Raw genomic sequence first — 12145 nt, forward strand, 5'->3', positions numbered from 1 at the left:
TACTTATATGCTAATATGAATAAAAGACTAGAGAAATCCATGATTGGAGAAGCTAGGCAAGCACTGGGAGGTGAGAGTGGATAGCACACTCCCTTACTCTCCACCTGCCACTGGGAGGAGCCAGGTTTGGAATGGACAATAGCAACCATCCCCTTGTTAGGTGGAGCCTGTGGGCTTTCTAAAGCACCAAACTTCAGAATGTATTTCACTCTAAGAAAAGGATCCATAGGACTGACTTAAAAAATAATCACTAGTCTTGTAACAAGATTATCATTCATGCAAAATGACTAATTTTTTAAAGGAGATTTTTCTAATCAGTCTTGATAGGAAAAACTTCAACTATCAATAGATTAAGCATCCATGATAACTACAGGTGTCCCCACTATCAGAGCATTCTTATAGAAACCTTTCTTTTTTTTTAAATAAAATTTTTATAACTTAAAATATATATATATATATTATTGATTTCAGAGAGGAAGGAAGAGAGAGAGAGAGATAGAAACATCAACGATGAGAGAGAATCATTGATCGGCTGCCTCCTGCACACCCCTGCTGGGAATCGAGCCCGCAACCCAGGCATGTGCCTGACCTGGAATCAAAACCATGACCTCCTGGTTCATGGGTCGATGCTCAACCACTGAGCAACACTGGTTGGGCCTATGAAACCTTCAATAAGCATTAAGCAATTAAGCGATTACCATTCATCTTCATGGAAAATTTTCGAGCATTCCCAGACTCCAAAATGACTTCTTTGTTAGACTTTCTTATACTTTAGGACACACTTGCTGACAGGTGCACAATAAATCAAGATAAAGCACAGATGCTCGCAGACACAGCTCAAAGCTCTGGCGCCTTGATGCTGCAATGCGGACTGTAGTTCCGAGGAAGGGGCTTAGCTGGATGCCGCCATAAGGCTCTCTGCAAAACCAACATTGAACGCTCGTTTTGCTTTTCGCCTTCTTTGTAAAAGCAAGGCGAAAATCCTCTTTGGATTTCTTTCAGTTAGCGAAGTGCGGTAACTGAACTTTGGAAAGGGTTCTTAGCTAGAGTGGTGGCATTTTGTGACTAATGTTCTTATTAAAATTTTTATTATTAACATCACCACTATAACTACCAAAATAATCTAAACAAAGAACAGCTCATCTCCTTGGTTCTTGTTCCTTCATCTCTCCTGCATGAGAGGAGCATTTAAGAATCAGAAGCAACCTCACATTTCCTCTAGTTCAACTTCCCCAGTCTAAAGATGAAGTCACAGAGGTTCAGAGAAATGGAGTGACTCTCCTGTAGTGAGAACAACTGTAGTCGGCGCTGCTTCAGGTTTTACTGAGCAATAATCACCACTTTGCCTTTAGGCTGACGTTTATGGTCACAATACTTGTCCATTCGGTCACAGTCATGGGAGTAGCCAGATACTTTTGAGAACAGCTAATCAAATCTAATAAAGACTTGTATACTCTCAACAAAGAAGACAAGGGCTCAGAATTCTTATAAGGATTTTTAAAAATTAATCCTGATAGTCTTTTTCTTTTGGGTTAATTTTTTTTTCCAGCTCAGAATCTTCACAATTTGGCCAAACTGAGCATTCTTGATTTATCTGAGAATCACCTGGAAGAGGATGGAAATGAAGCTCTCCGCGCACTGAGTAAGAATGACCATTTTGCCTTAGAAAGTCAGGAAGCCCTCTCTTATACTGCCCTTAAGGAGCACAGGCCACGGCTTTTGAGTCACCAGTTTTCACAGGCTCACTGCACCTGAGGCTCCCACCTGCTTGCCTCCTCCTATAGAGCCAGTGTCTGAAAGTAGGGCATGCTTAAGACCAATTGGCTCAAGGAGTTAGTAATAAGATTTTTAAGATGTGATCAAGACATTGCGATTATGTTTTTAAAAAAAAAACAACAAAAAAAAACCCACCTGATACTTACTGTCTGAGATTTACTTCAGAATAAGACAGGAGGGAAGGAATTTGGTGAGGATAAAGCAAACATCCATGATTTGCTGTTTGTTAAAAGTTGGTGTATTAGTGCTCACAGCTTATTATACTATCCTGCATAGTGTTTGTATATTCTTGAACACTTTCCATAAAATACTAACCAAAAAGCGAATTGATTCTCACTGCACACTGAGTAGGCTGAAGAAAGAAAGACCACTCCTTCTGCTTTATCACTCTGTCCTTCATCAGTTTTGAGATGGATCCAATAATTCCTGAACTGTCTCTGCTTCCTCAAGTTGACAGGCTGCACGTGCTGGAACAGCTCAGCGTGCTGATGCTGCCCTGGGGTAGCGATGTGCGGGTCAGTCTGGCCAGGCTGTTGGAACAGCTGGAGGGCGCCCCACAACTCACCAAACTTGGGCTGAAGAACTGGAGGCTCACCGATGCAGAGATTAGAATTCTAGGTAGGTACGCACGCAGAGCAAGGAGAAAAGAGGTTGGTCCTAACAAAGTTCTTTTCTTTTTTTTAATATTTCTTTATTGACTTCAGAGAGTAAGGGAGAAGGGGAGAGAGAGAGAGAGAGAGAGAGAGAGAGAGAGAGAGAGAGAGAGAGAGAGAGAGAGAGAGAAAGAGAGAAACATCAATGATGAGAAAGAATCATTAATTGGCTGCCTCCTGCACGCCCCCCCATTGGGGATCAAGCCCACAACCCCACAACCCAGGCATGTGCCCTTGGCTGGAATCGAACCCAGGACCCTTCAGTCTGCAGGCTGACACTCTATCCACTGAGCCAAGCCGGCCAGGTCCCTAACAAAGTTCTTAAATTGACTTTCTCTTTCTTCTTTCTTTCTTTCCCCCTCTTACCATCCTCCCTCCCCTCCTTCCTTTCATGCCCTTTTTTTATTTACTTGCCCCCTCCCAATATATATATATATATAAACATATTTTATTTATTTATTTTTTTTTACAGAGAGGAATAGAGTGCTAGAAACACCGATGAGAATCATTGATCAGCTGCTTCTTGCACACCCCCCACTGGGGATGTACCTGCAACCAAGATACATGCCCCTGATCGATATCGAACCTGGGACCTTTCAGTCCGCAGGCCAACACTCTATCCACTGAGCCAAACCGGTCTCGGCGCCCCCTCCCCTTTTTAAAAATATTTTTTTATTGATTTTAGGGAGAGGGAGCTAGAACCATCAATGAGAGAATCATTAATTGGCTGCTTCCTGCACGCCCCCTACTGGAGGATCGAGCCCAAAATCCAGGCATGTGCCCTGACCAAGGAATCAAAACATGATCTTCTGGTTCATGGACCAATATTCAATCACTGAACCACACCAGCCCGGCTGCCTCCCTTTTTTTTTTTTTTTTTTTTTTTTTTTTGTACAAATATATTTAAAAGAATAACATGATTTAAAACACTGACCTGCCTTCAGGTCTTTAAGCATTTCAACTACAGTATTTACATTATTTGACGAGGTGTATTATGTAGAAACAGCTCTCCCTGCTCTTAACTGTCTGACATTCAGCAATGCCACTCCAATCTTGGCTCAAGTCTTTAAGTCACCTGCTTCGTATTCAAAACATAAGGAAGTGCAACTTTAACTGCTGTCACAGGATATCTGTAAGTGGCTGTGCTATAATATAATCCCAGAAACAAATGGAGATATAGAAATGACTGGACAGCGCCAGCCTCAGGCAGCTGACGAAGGATCCTCATGCCACCTGTATTCGTTACCAAGTTCTGTGGAACAGACCACCCCCAAACGTGGGGCCTTAACACAACTACAGACCTTACTTCTCAGCTCCTGTGGGTCAGGAGTCTGGGAGGGGCCCAGCTGGGTGGTTCTGGTTTAGGCTCCGTCATGAAGTTGCCGTCCAGAATCGGCTGGGGCTGCTGGAGGGTCTGCTTCCGGGGTGGCTGGCTCCTCCTGTGGTTGGTGGGTGAGTGCTGGCTGTCACCTGGAGGCCTGTTTCCCACCCCGGACTTCTCCAAAGGCTTCCTGAGCATCCTCCCCACATGGCAGCTCACTTCCCCAGAGCAAGAGATCCCAGAGAGAACCAGGTGGAAACGGCAGTGTTTCTTATGATCTAGTCTTGGCAGGTCATTCCTGCTGCACCCTCTTATTAGCCAGGTTAGCCCTGGTCAGGGTGGAAGGAGATGATACAAGGGAGTGAATTCTAGGCGGTGGGGATAATTGGATCCACCTTGAAGGTCATTGTATCATCCTAAGGCAATGGTCGGCAAACCGCGGCTCGTGAGCCACATGCGGCTCTTTGGCCCCTTGAGTGTGGCTCTTCCACAAAATGCCACGTGCGGGCGCGCACATACAGTGTGATGGAAACTTCATGGTCCATGTGCAGAAGTCGGTTTTCGGCCTGGGCGAGTCTATTTTGAGCCACACTCAAGAGGCCAAAGAGCTGCATGTGGCTCGAGAGCCGCAGTTTGCCAACCACTGATCTAAGGCAAAGGATTAGTGAAACAGCCTCGACTGCCTTCATTTCCCTCACAGATGATCTAGCATCTATCTGCAGGGCACATATTTTCAGTGTACAATTCTGTGGCATTAAGTACATTCCCATTCTTGTGCACCATCACCATCATTTTCATCTTGTCCGACTAAAACTCTGTACACAGTAAACACTAACTCCCCACCTGCTCCTCTTTTTAAAACCTTCTTAGAGATGTGTGTGTCTCTAAATCCTTAGGCTGCCCAAGGGTTTTGCCTTCCCCAAATTTGCTTTAAGTTATGGATTTTCCTTTCCTTTATTCTTTCTCCCCATCCTGGCACTCTGAGTCAACTTTCTTAGCACCTTCCCTTAATTCCTAACTCCACATCCACCTGCTCTACCTATGTACTCCCTTAATCCATCGAATCAGATCATCCTGGGTGTCATTCTTCAGGCCCCTCCTCCCTTCAGGGTGATATTGGAGGCAGATGGCTTCCGTGACAGACTGGTTAGCTAGCTAATAAATAATCCCTCTCAGGTATCCTCATTCCTTAAGTGAGTTGGAAAGGATGTATCTTTTCAAAAAGGCCTTTGGGGAGTGTGTAGAATTAGCATTACATGTGACAGAGGCATTTTTTAGGTAGAGACATTTTAGCATCTTCTAAATCTTTAAGTAGGTAGCTACTTAATCTGCCTACTTCTGAGCCTGGCCTGTGAGACCAGAGAGGGAGATGGTGTGTTTAACAAAATAAAAACTTAGCTATAGGTGAAAAGACAAAACCACTGAGCTACGTGGTGATTGCCACGTGATTTTGATTGCCTCCATATGTAAATGAGAAAAATAAGCATAACAGAAGACCCCAGTATAATTATGGATCTAGCAGACTTACTGAATGCTTGTGTGTAATTGTGAAAGGTAGGATTACATAATAGTTCCAAGTGGCAAGTTAATTAAATTTAATGTTGGCACTTCTACTTAGTAAAAAAAAAAAAAAAAAAAGATATTTTCATTGATTTCAGGGAGGGAGAGAAAGACAAAAACATCAATGATGAGAGAGAATCATTGACTGGCTGCCTCCTGCACACTTCTTAGTGGGGATTGAGCCTGCAACCCTGCAATGTGCCCTTGACTGGAATCGAACCCAGGACCTTTCAGCCTCCAGATCCACTGAGACAAACCAGCTAGGGCAGCAGGTCCACTTTCTTAAAGACATGCTTGACCATTTCTGCAAATTCAGGCTCTAGCTGCCTGTTAATTATCTTGTCCCCTTCCCATCTCCATCTCTTGCAGTCCCCATGACACTCCCCTGGCCCACAGTAGCAGCAGTCAATTTAGGCAATGACATTGAGTGATGGACATGTATACGGAGGCAGTAGCATCATGAAGCAAAATGTAATGAGACAGTCTCTCATTAAAGAAAGACTGCCTGATGAGATGCAGCGAGAACATGAGATGTGGGGTATGAAATTAGATACAGTGGTTGGCATGTGCTTTTTTGGAAAATCCTCAAGCCTGGATCAGTCTTAGTTTCCCACTTTTTCTGTACCTACACTCTGGCTACTGGGGAAAAAATTACACAGTTTGGCAGATAGGTACAATATAGGTTCATAGCGACACTTTTCAACTGAAACATTTAGAACCAAATGGTAAGAAAATACTATATATCAACACTTGTGGCATGCAGCAAAAGCAGGGCTTGAAGAAAATTCTCTTAGCCTTAAATACTTAAAGATGAAGGGCTGAAAATGAATCTTTCTAAATTAAGAAGCCAGTAAAAAAAAAAAAAAGCCAGTAAAAATAAAATAACAGGGAGTAAACACACAACAATAAACATAAAAGTATAGGCGTACCTCGCTGAATTGCACTTCGCTTTATTGAGCTTCATAGATGTTGAGTTCTTTCCGTACTGAAGGCAACACCCTCCACCAGCAAAATGATCCCAACTTCCTTGATTGTGGTGCTCTGGAATGGAAACTGGGCCACCCATGGGTCAGGGCTGCCTGGCACTGCCTGAGCCAATAAAGCACACAGCGTGAAGCCTATGAGTGTTTATTGCAATAATGCCAGCAGTACGGGAGTCAGCTGCCTATATGGGGTAAGGAAAAAGGTTACAGAGGAAAGCAGGAATGAGAAGCATGAGGAAGTAGGCAAGGTTAAGGGCAATGCGGGCAAAGGGACCAGATTGCTTCCGCAACAAGGTTGCTCACCTTCCATGATGTTAGGCGATTCTTGGAAAGGAGGATGGACTGCATTCCGGTGTTAATTCCCATGTCTTGGGGCGTACTGTCAGGTTAGAATGTGCTTTTTCTAATCAGAACAGAGCCATCACAGTTAACAGAACATGAGTAATATTTATTTCTTTTTTTTAAAATATATATATTTTATTGATTTTGTAAAGAGAGGAAGGGAGAGAGATAGAGAGTTAGAAACATCGATGAGAGAGAGTCATCGATCAGCTGCCTCTTGCACACCCCCTACTGGGGATATGCCTGCAACCAAGGTACGTGCCCTTGACCAGAATCGAACCTGGGTCCCTTCAGTCCCCAAGCCGACGCTCTATCCATTGAGCCAAACCGGTTTCGGCGTGAGTAATATTTCTTATAATTATAGCTAGTCTCCACTCTTCTGTCTGCCCCTAAGAGAACCACACCCTCAGCATCTCTAAGGTCTGCCTGTGTAAATCAATGAAACAAAAAATAAAGATTAACAAAACTTAAAATTGATCCTCTAAAAAGAGTTACAAAATAGATAAAAATCAAGCAAGACTGTTCAAGAAAGAAAGAGTGACATAATTTCATCAGTCAGTACAGAGACACAAGTGCATGTTTGTAATAGCTTTACTGACGATTGCTCCAAACTGAAGGTGACTGAGATGTCCTTCAGTAGGTGAATGGATGAACAAACTGTGGTACAACCACACAGTAGTATATCATTTAGCGGTAAAAAGAAATGAGCTATTAAGCCATGAAGAGACATAGGGAAATGTCAGGGGCTCAGGAGGAGGGGAGAGAGGGATAAACAGATGCAGCTCTGGTTTTTTAGGGCAGTGGAACTATTCTGCATGACACTGCAATTGTGCGTACGTGACAGCGTGCATTTGTCAAAACCCATAGAACTTTACTACACAAAGAGTGAGTGAACCTTAATGTATGCAAACTAAAAAAATCATTTAGGCGATCTGAGATACCTGAGAACAAAATGCAGACTGCGAAACAATCTAACTGTATTACAAACTATGAGACAATCTCACTGCAGGAAATGAGGGGCAAGGAAATGGACCTAATAACTTTGGAAATTATCTGTAAAACTAAAGGCAAAATAGCCCAGCCGGCATGGCTCAGCGGTTGAGTGTTAACCTATGAACCAGGAGGTCACAACTCGATTCCGGGTCAGGGCACCTGTCCGGGCTGTGGGCTTGATCCCCAGTCGAGAGGTATGCAGGAGGCAGCTGATTTTCTCATCATTGATATTTCTGCCTCTCTCCCTCACCCTTCCTCTCTGAAATCAATAACCATAGCCCCCATCTAATGTATAATGTATATTTTCCACACTATTTTGTAAGCCCAAAAAGACAGGCAGAGTGACTATGTCTGCCCTTTTTTAGCTATCCCCAGCATCTAGCAAGCACAATCTATGGTACACAGTAGGCACTCAAAAATGTTTGCCGAGTGAAAAACTGGTAAGAGCTCTGGCAACGCTAGAATTTTGTTTAGGATGCAGGAACCTGTGCTGGGCCAGGGGATGGTAAAGAATTAAAAGACGGACAAGAGAACAAAGCTGGGTCTGTGCGGGACGCTGCTGCCCTCTATGATGGAGAGACAGCGCCCCGGCTTGCAAGCTTTGTTTCATAGCGAGAGTCTGTTTTATAGCCAGATTTCATGAGGCAAAGTAAGGGCGTGGTCAAGATGTTTACAACATTCTCAAGCGTTTCGAATCTACTCAATTACAGGCACCTGATCAAGCTTTGTTTACTTGCACATGCCACAGCCTATATCACTCAGCCACGTGAAACCACGGGTTCGGACCATAATCTGTCCAGACACTGTAGCTGCTCTCCACAGGAACCCTTCAAGGATCAGAATCCTTCTACCCAGAGCATTTGAGATTCTGCTTAGAATTTGGATCAAGCCAGTTCCATGCTCCACAGCCCACGCACAGCCCACAGCTATAAATGTCAGATTCCTTTTCCCTCAGGACCAGTCTGCTCATCGTGATGACAAAAACACTGCCGATTACATGAACGGAATGCATGCCCTCAGATCCTGTGCTTGCACACGTTCTAACGAGTATCCAAAGAGTTCTTATTGATACCTTTCCTAAACCTCAGCAGATAGCCTCTATAAATAGTACACCTCTGAGAGTGGAATGGGCTTTAAATTCCTCTTTTTCAAGTTCCCTTGTGGTGGTGAAATCTGGTCTTCCAGTCAAGGAGAAAAGAAGTTGCTGTAAGGTGACCAGACCTCCCGATTTTTAACAATTTGTCCCACGTCCCACGGCGTTTTAAAAATGTCCCGATTCTTGGAAAGTATCGGGACTTTTTTTAAAACGCCATGGGACAAATTGTTAAAAATTGGGACTGTCCTGACAAAAGCGGGACATCTGGTCACCTTAGCCTTACAGACACTGACAACCAGCATTTTGACTGAGTGCATGCCACGCTGGGAAGTACGTGGAAAAGAGGCAGAAAGAGTGAGGAGAAAGCTACCTATAAGGGAAAAATAAGGGCTCCTTAGGAGGAGAAAGTGAGGCCACACGTATGTGTTGGGCTGGACACGGGCTCGCTGGTATAACAAGACTACACCATGACTCACAGAAGACAAACCTTACTTCCCTGTCCTATCGGTCCAGGGTGGATCTGCTCTGTGCAGATCCAGAAACCTACATTTCTTTTTCTTTTTTTAAAAATCTATATTTTATTGATTTTTGTACAGAGAGGAAGGGAGAGAGATAGAGAGTCAGAAACATCAATGAGAGAGAGTCATCGACCAGCCGCCTCTTGCACACCCCCCCAACCGGGGATGTGCCCGCAACCAAGGTACATGCCCTTGACCGGAATCGAACCCGGGACCCTTCAGTCCGCAGACCGACACTCTACCACTGAGCCAAACCAGTTTCGGCTAGAATTTTCAATAATCACCAGAGGCTCGGCCTGATGACAGCGACTGGTCTGGCATCCCCACTCATCTGCTCCACTATCCTGTTGTGGCTGATGCCCGCCATGTTCTGCTCTGCACACACACCCTCTGGTGGTCAGTGCATGTCATAGCAACCGGTTGTTCAGTTGTTCTGGTGTTGAGTCTATTTGCATATTAGCCTTTTATTATATAGCATAATTACATTAGTTAATTATACTGATTAATTAAATACTAATTACTATTTATCAGATTCCCTTACACTTTAGGAATAATGTAACTTGAAAATACAATGAACCGCATTCATAATCACTCCCCTATCTATAGAGAATTTCTAAAGTAAGGCACTGGTCCAAACATGACCATTTCTCTTAAAAAAAACACAAAACTGTTCTGCTTCCAACTAAAATACTAATTTCTATTTTTTACCAGGTGCATTTTTTGAAAAGAACCCTCTGAAAAACTTCCAGCAGCTGGATTTGACAGGAAATTGTGTGAGCAGTGATGGATGGCTTACCTTCATGGGTGTATTTGAAAATCTTAAGCAATTAGTGTTTTTTGACTTCAGTACTGAGAGATTTTTACCCGATGCAGCATTAGTCAGAAAACTTGGCCATGCGTTATCAAAGTTAACTTTTTTGCAAGAAGCTAGGCTTGTTGGGTGGCAATTTGATGATGACGATGTTAGTGTTATTAAAGGTTCTTTTAAACTAGTAACTGCTTAAGCAAAGGGCAACCTGAGCCCATGAATGCACTGGGGAACTCCATTACTTTCAGCCTGGTGTTTTAAAAATCTCTGCTCATATAGTCCAAAGGTTGGCAAATATATGGCAATCTATTATGCACCTAAAAATTATCCTTGTCAGCAGTGTTTGTCCTGTTTTTGTTGGTTTGTTTGTTTTTTTTACAAAGAAGTGAGAGGGATAGTTAGAAACATCGATCAGCTGCCTCCTGCACACCCCCTACTGGGAATGTGCCCGAACCAAGGTACATGCCCTTGACAAGAATCGGCAACGCTCTATCCACTGAGCCAAACCGGTCAGAGCTCAACTCGCCCCTTCCAAATTGCCTCTTCCTTTACTGATATCAGGATGATGTGTGGCATCAAAATTTCCTTAGCTGGCCTCTTGCATAGAAATCTTTCTTATTTTCACCATTCAGGAAAGAAAAGAAAGAAAAAAAAAAAGAAAAAAAAAAAAGAGGAAGCCAGGCAAATGAGACCAAAGGAGAGGAGGAAGTGGGAGTTTACTGATGACATGTGCTTTAGTTCTGTGTTTCATGATTCCTAACAGGATTATCAGATACTTGAAGGGTTCTCTTCTTCATCCCAGCTTCCCTTGGTCTCAAAATAGCAGGTCATATATGCATATCCATGGACACAGACAATAGTGTGGTGAAGACCTGGGGTTGGGGGTGGACTAGAAGGGGTCAATGGGGGAGGAAAGGTGGACGTATGTAATACTTTAAACAGCAGTGATGGAAAAAAAGATAGGTCACAAGAACCGATATAACGTATGCCCATGTACTTAGTACAGTGCCTGACATGTACTAGATTCTCAACAAATATTTGCTAATATGAGACTTAAATTACCAATAAACAGTTATTAAATAAAGAAGCCAGAATTATTTAAAACCATAAAACTCAAATAAATAAATAAAATCATAAAACTCCATGTCTGTTTTTTATTCAAAAAGTTTAATTCAAACAATTTGGAATGTGAAAAGCATTTTCTTATATGAAAAGCAGATCAGACTCCCAAAAAAGATTGGCATTCTTTAGTCAAGCAAAAAATAAATTGGCAGTTTATGAACAGTAAATCAGTCTTGAAATTGAGTCCACCCCAGTTGCTGATCCATGTATATAATTTCAATTGTGACTTTAAGGAAGAAATAAAAATGTACTCATTCTTTCATTACTCTATGGAAGCTAAGGCCACTTTGTCCTCATCTTTTCTTCAACACCTTTGTGACAGTAAGACTATTTTCTGGTTTTGATATTAACAAAAGGAGCACTGTGTGTGAAAATTTACCTGTGACAGATGCCTAGAAGTTGAATTGAGTTATAGGCTTTTTATAATTTTTTTATAGATTCTTCCAAATTGCCCTCCTGTACCACTTCATATTTTTCTTCAGTTTGTCTTAAGTTTAACATCATGTACTTTAATTTTCATCTTAAGTAGTGATATTGTGAAATCATGTGCTTTATGTATTGTGTCTTTTTAATGTGGATTAAGAGGTATAATAAAAAAATAATCCTTGCCAAGACCGGTTTGACTCAGTGGTAGAGCGTCGGTCTGAGAACTGAAAGGTCCCAGGTTCGATTCCGGTCAAGGGCATGTACATTGGTTTCAGGCACATCCTCAGTGGGGGTTGTGAAGGAGGCAACTGGTTGATGTTTCTCTCATCATCGATGTTTCTAGCTTTCTATCCCTCTCCCTTCCTCTCTGTAAAAAATCAATAAAATATATTTTTAAAAAATCCTTTCCCACAAAGAAATACAACTAAGAAAAATCTGTTTAAACAGATTTAAAAGATTTATTCCTGGTAAGTCTAAAATAATTCCTAAATGGTGTTAGCCTTCGGTTCACCTTCTATTTTCATGGCACCTCAAATTAATGGCTTGG

General features: G+C 42.5%; 1 protein-coding gene across 3 annotated transcripts in view; it reads left to right on the top strand.

The window, feature by feature from the left end:
* NLRC4 (NLR family CARD domain containing 4) overlaps window positions 1-10680 on the top strand; it is a 31764-nt gene extending 21084 nt beyond the window's left edge. For all 3 annotated transcript variants that reach the window (XM_045580548.1, XM_045580547.1, XM_045580549.1), the window contains 3 exons: window positions 1550-1642; window positions 2227-2394; window positions 9954-10680. In XM_045580548.1, the coding sequence (XP_045436504.1) occupies window positions 1550-1642; window positions 2227-2394; window positions 9954-10246 (554 nt within the window). In that variant the 3' untranslated portion in view covers window positions 10247-10680. The remainder of the gene's footprint in view (window positions 1-1549; window positions 1643-2226; window positions 2395-9953) is intronic.
* The last annotated feature ends 1465 nt before the right edge of the window (window positions 10681-12145 follow it).

Source organism: Pipistrellus kuhlii, unplaced genomic scaffold (assembly GCF_014108245.1).
Source record: "Pipistrellus kuhlii isolate mPipKuh1 unplaced genomic scaffold, mPipKuh1.p scaffold_m20_p_13, whole genome shotgun sequence".
Classification (NCBI taxonomy): domain Eukaryota; kingdom Metazoa; phylum Chordata; class Mammalia; order Chiroptera; family Vespertilionidae; genus Pipistrellus; species Pipistrellus kuhlii.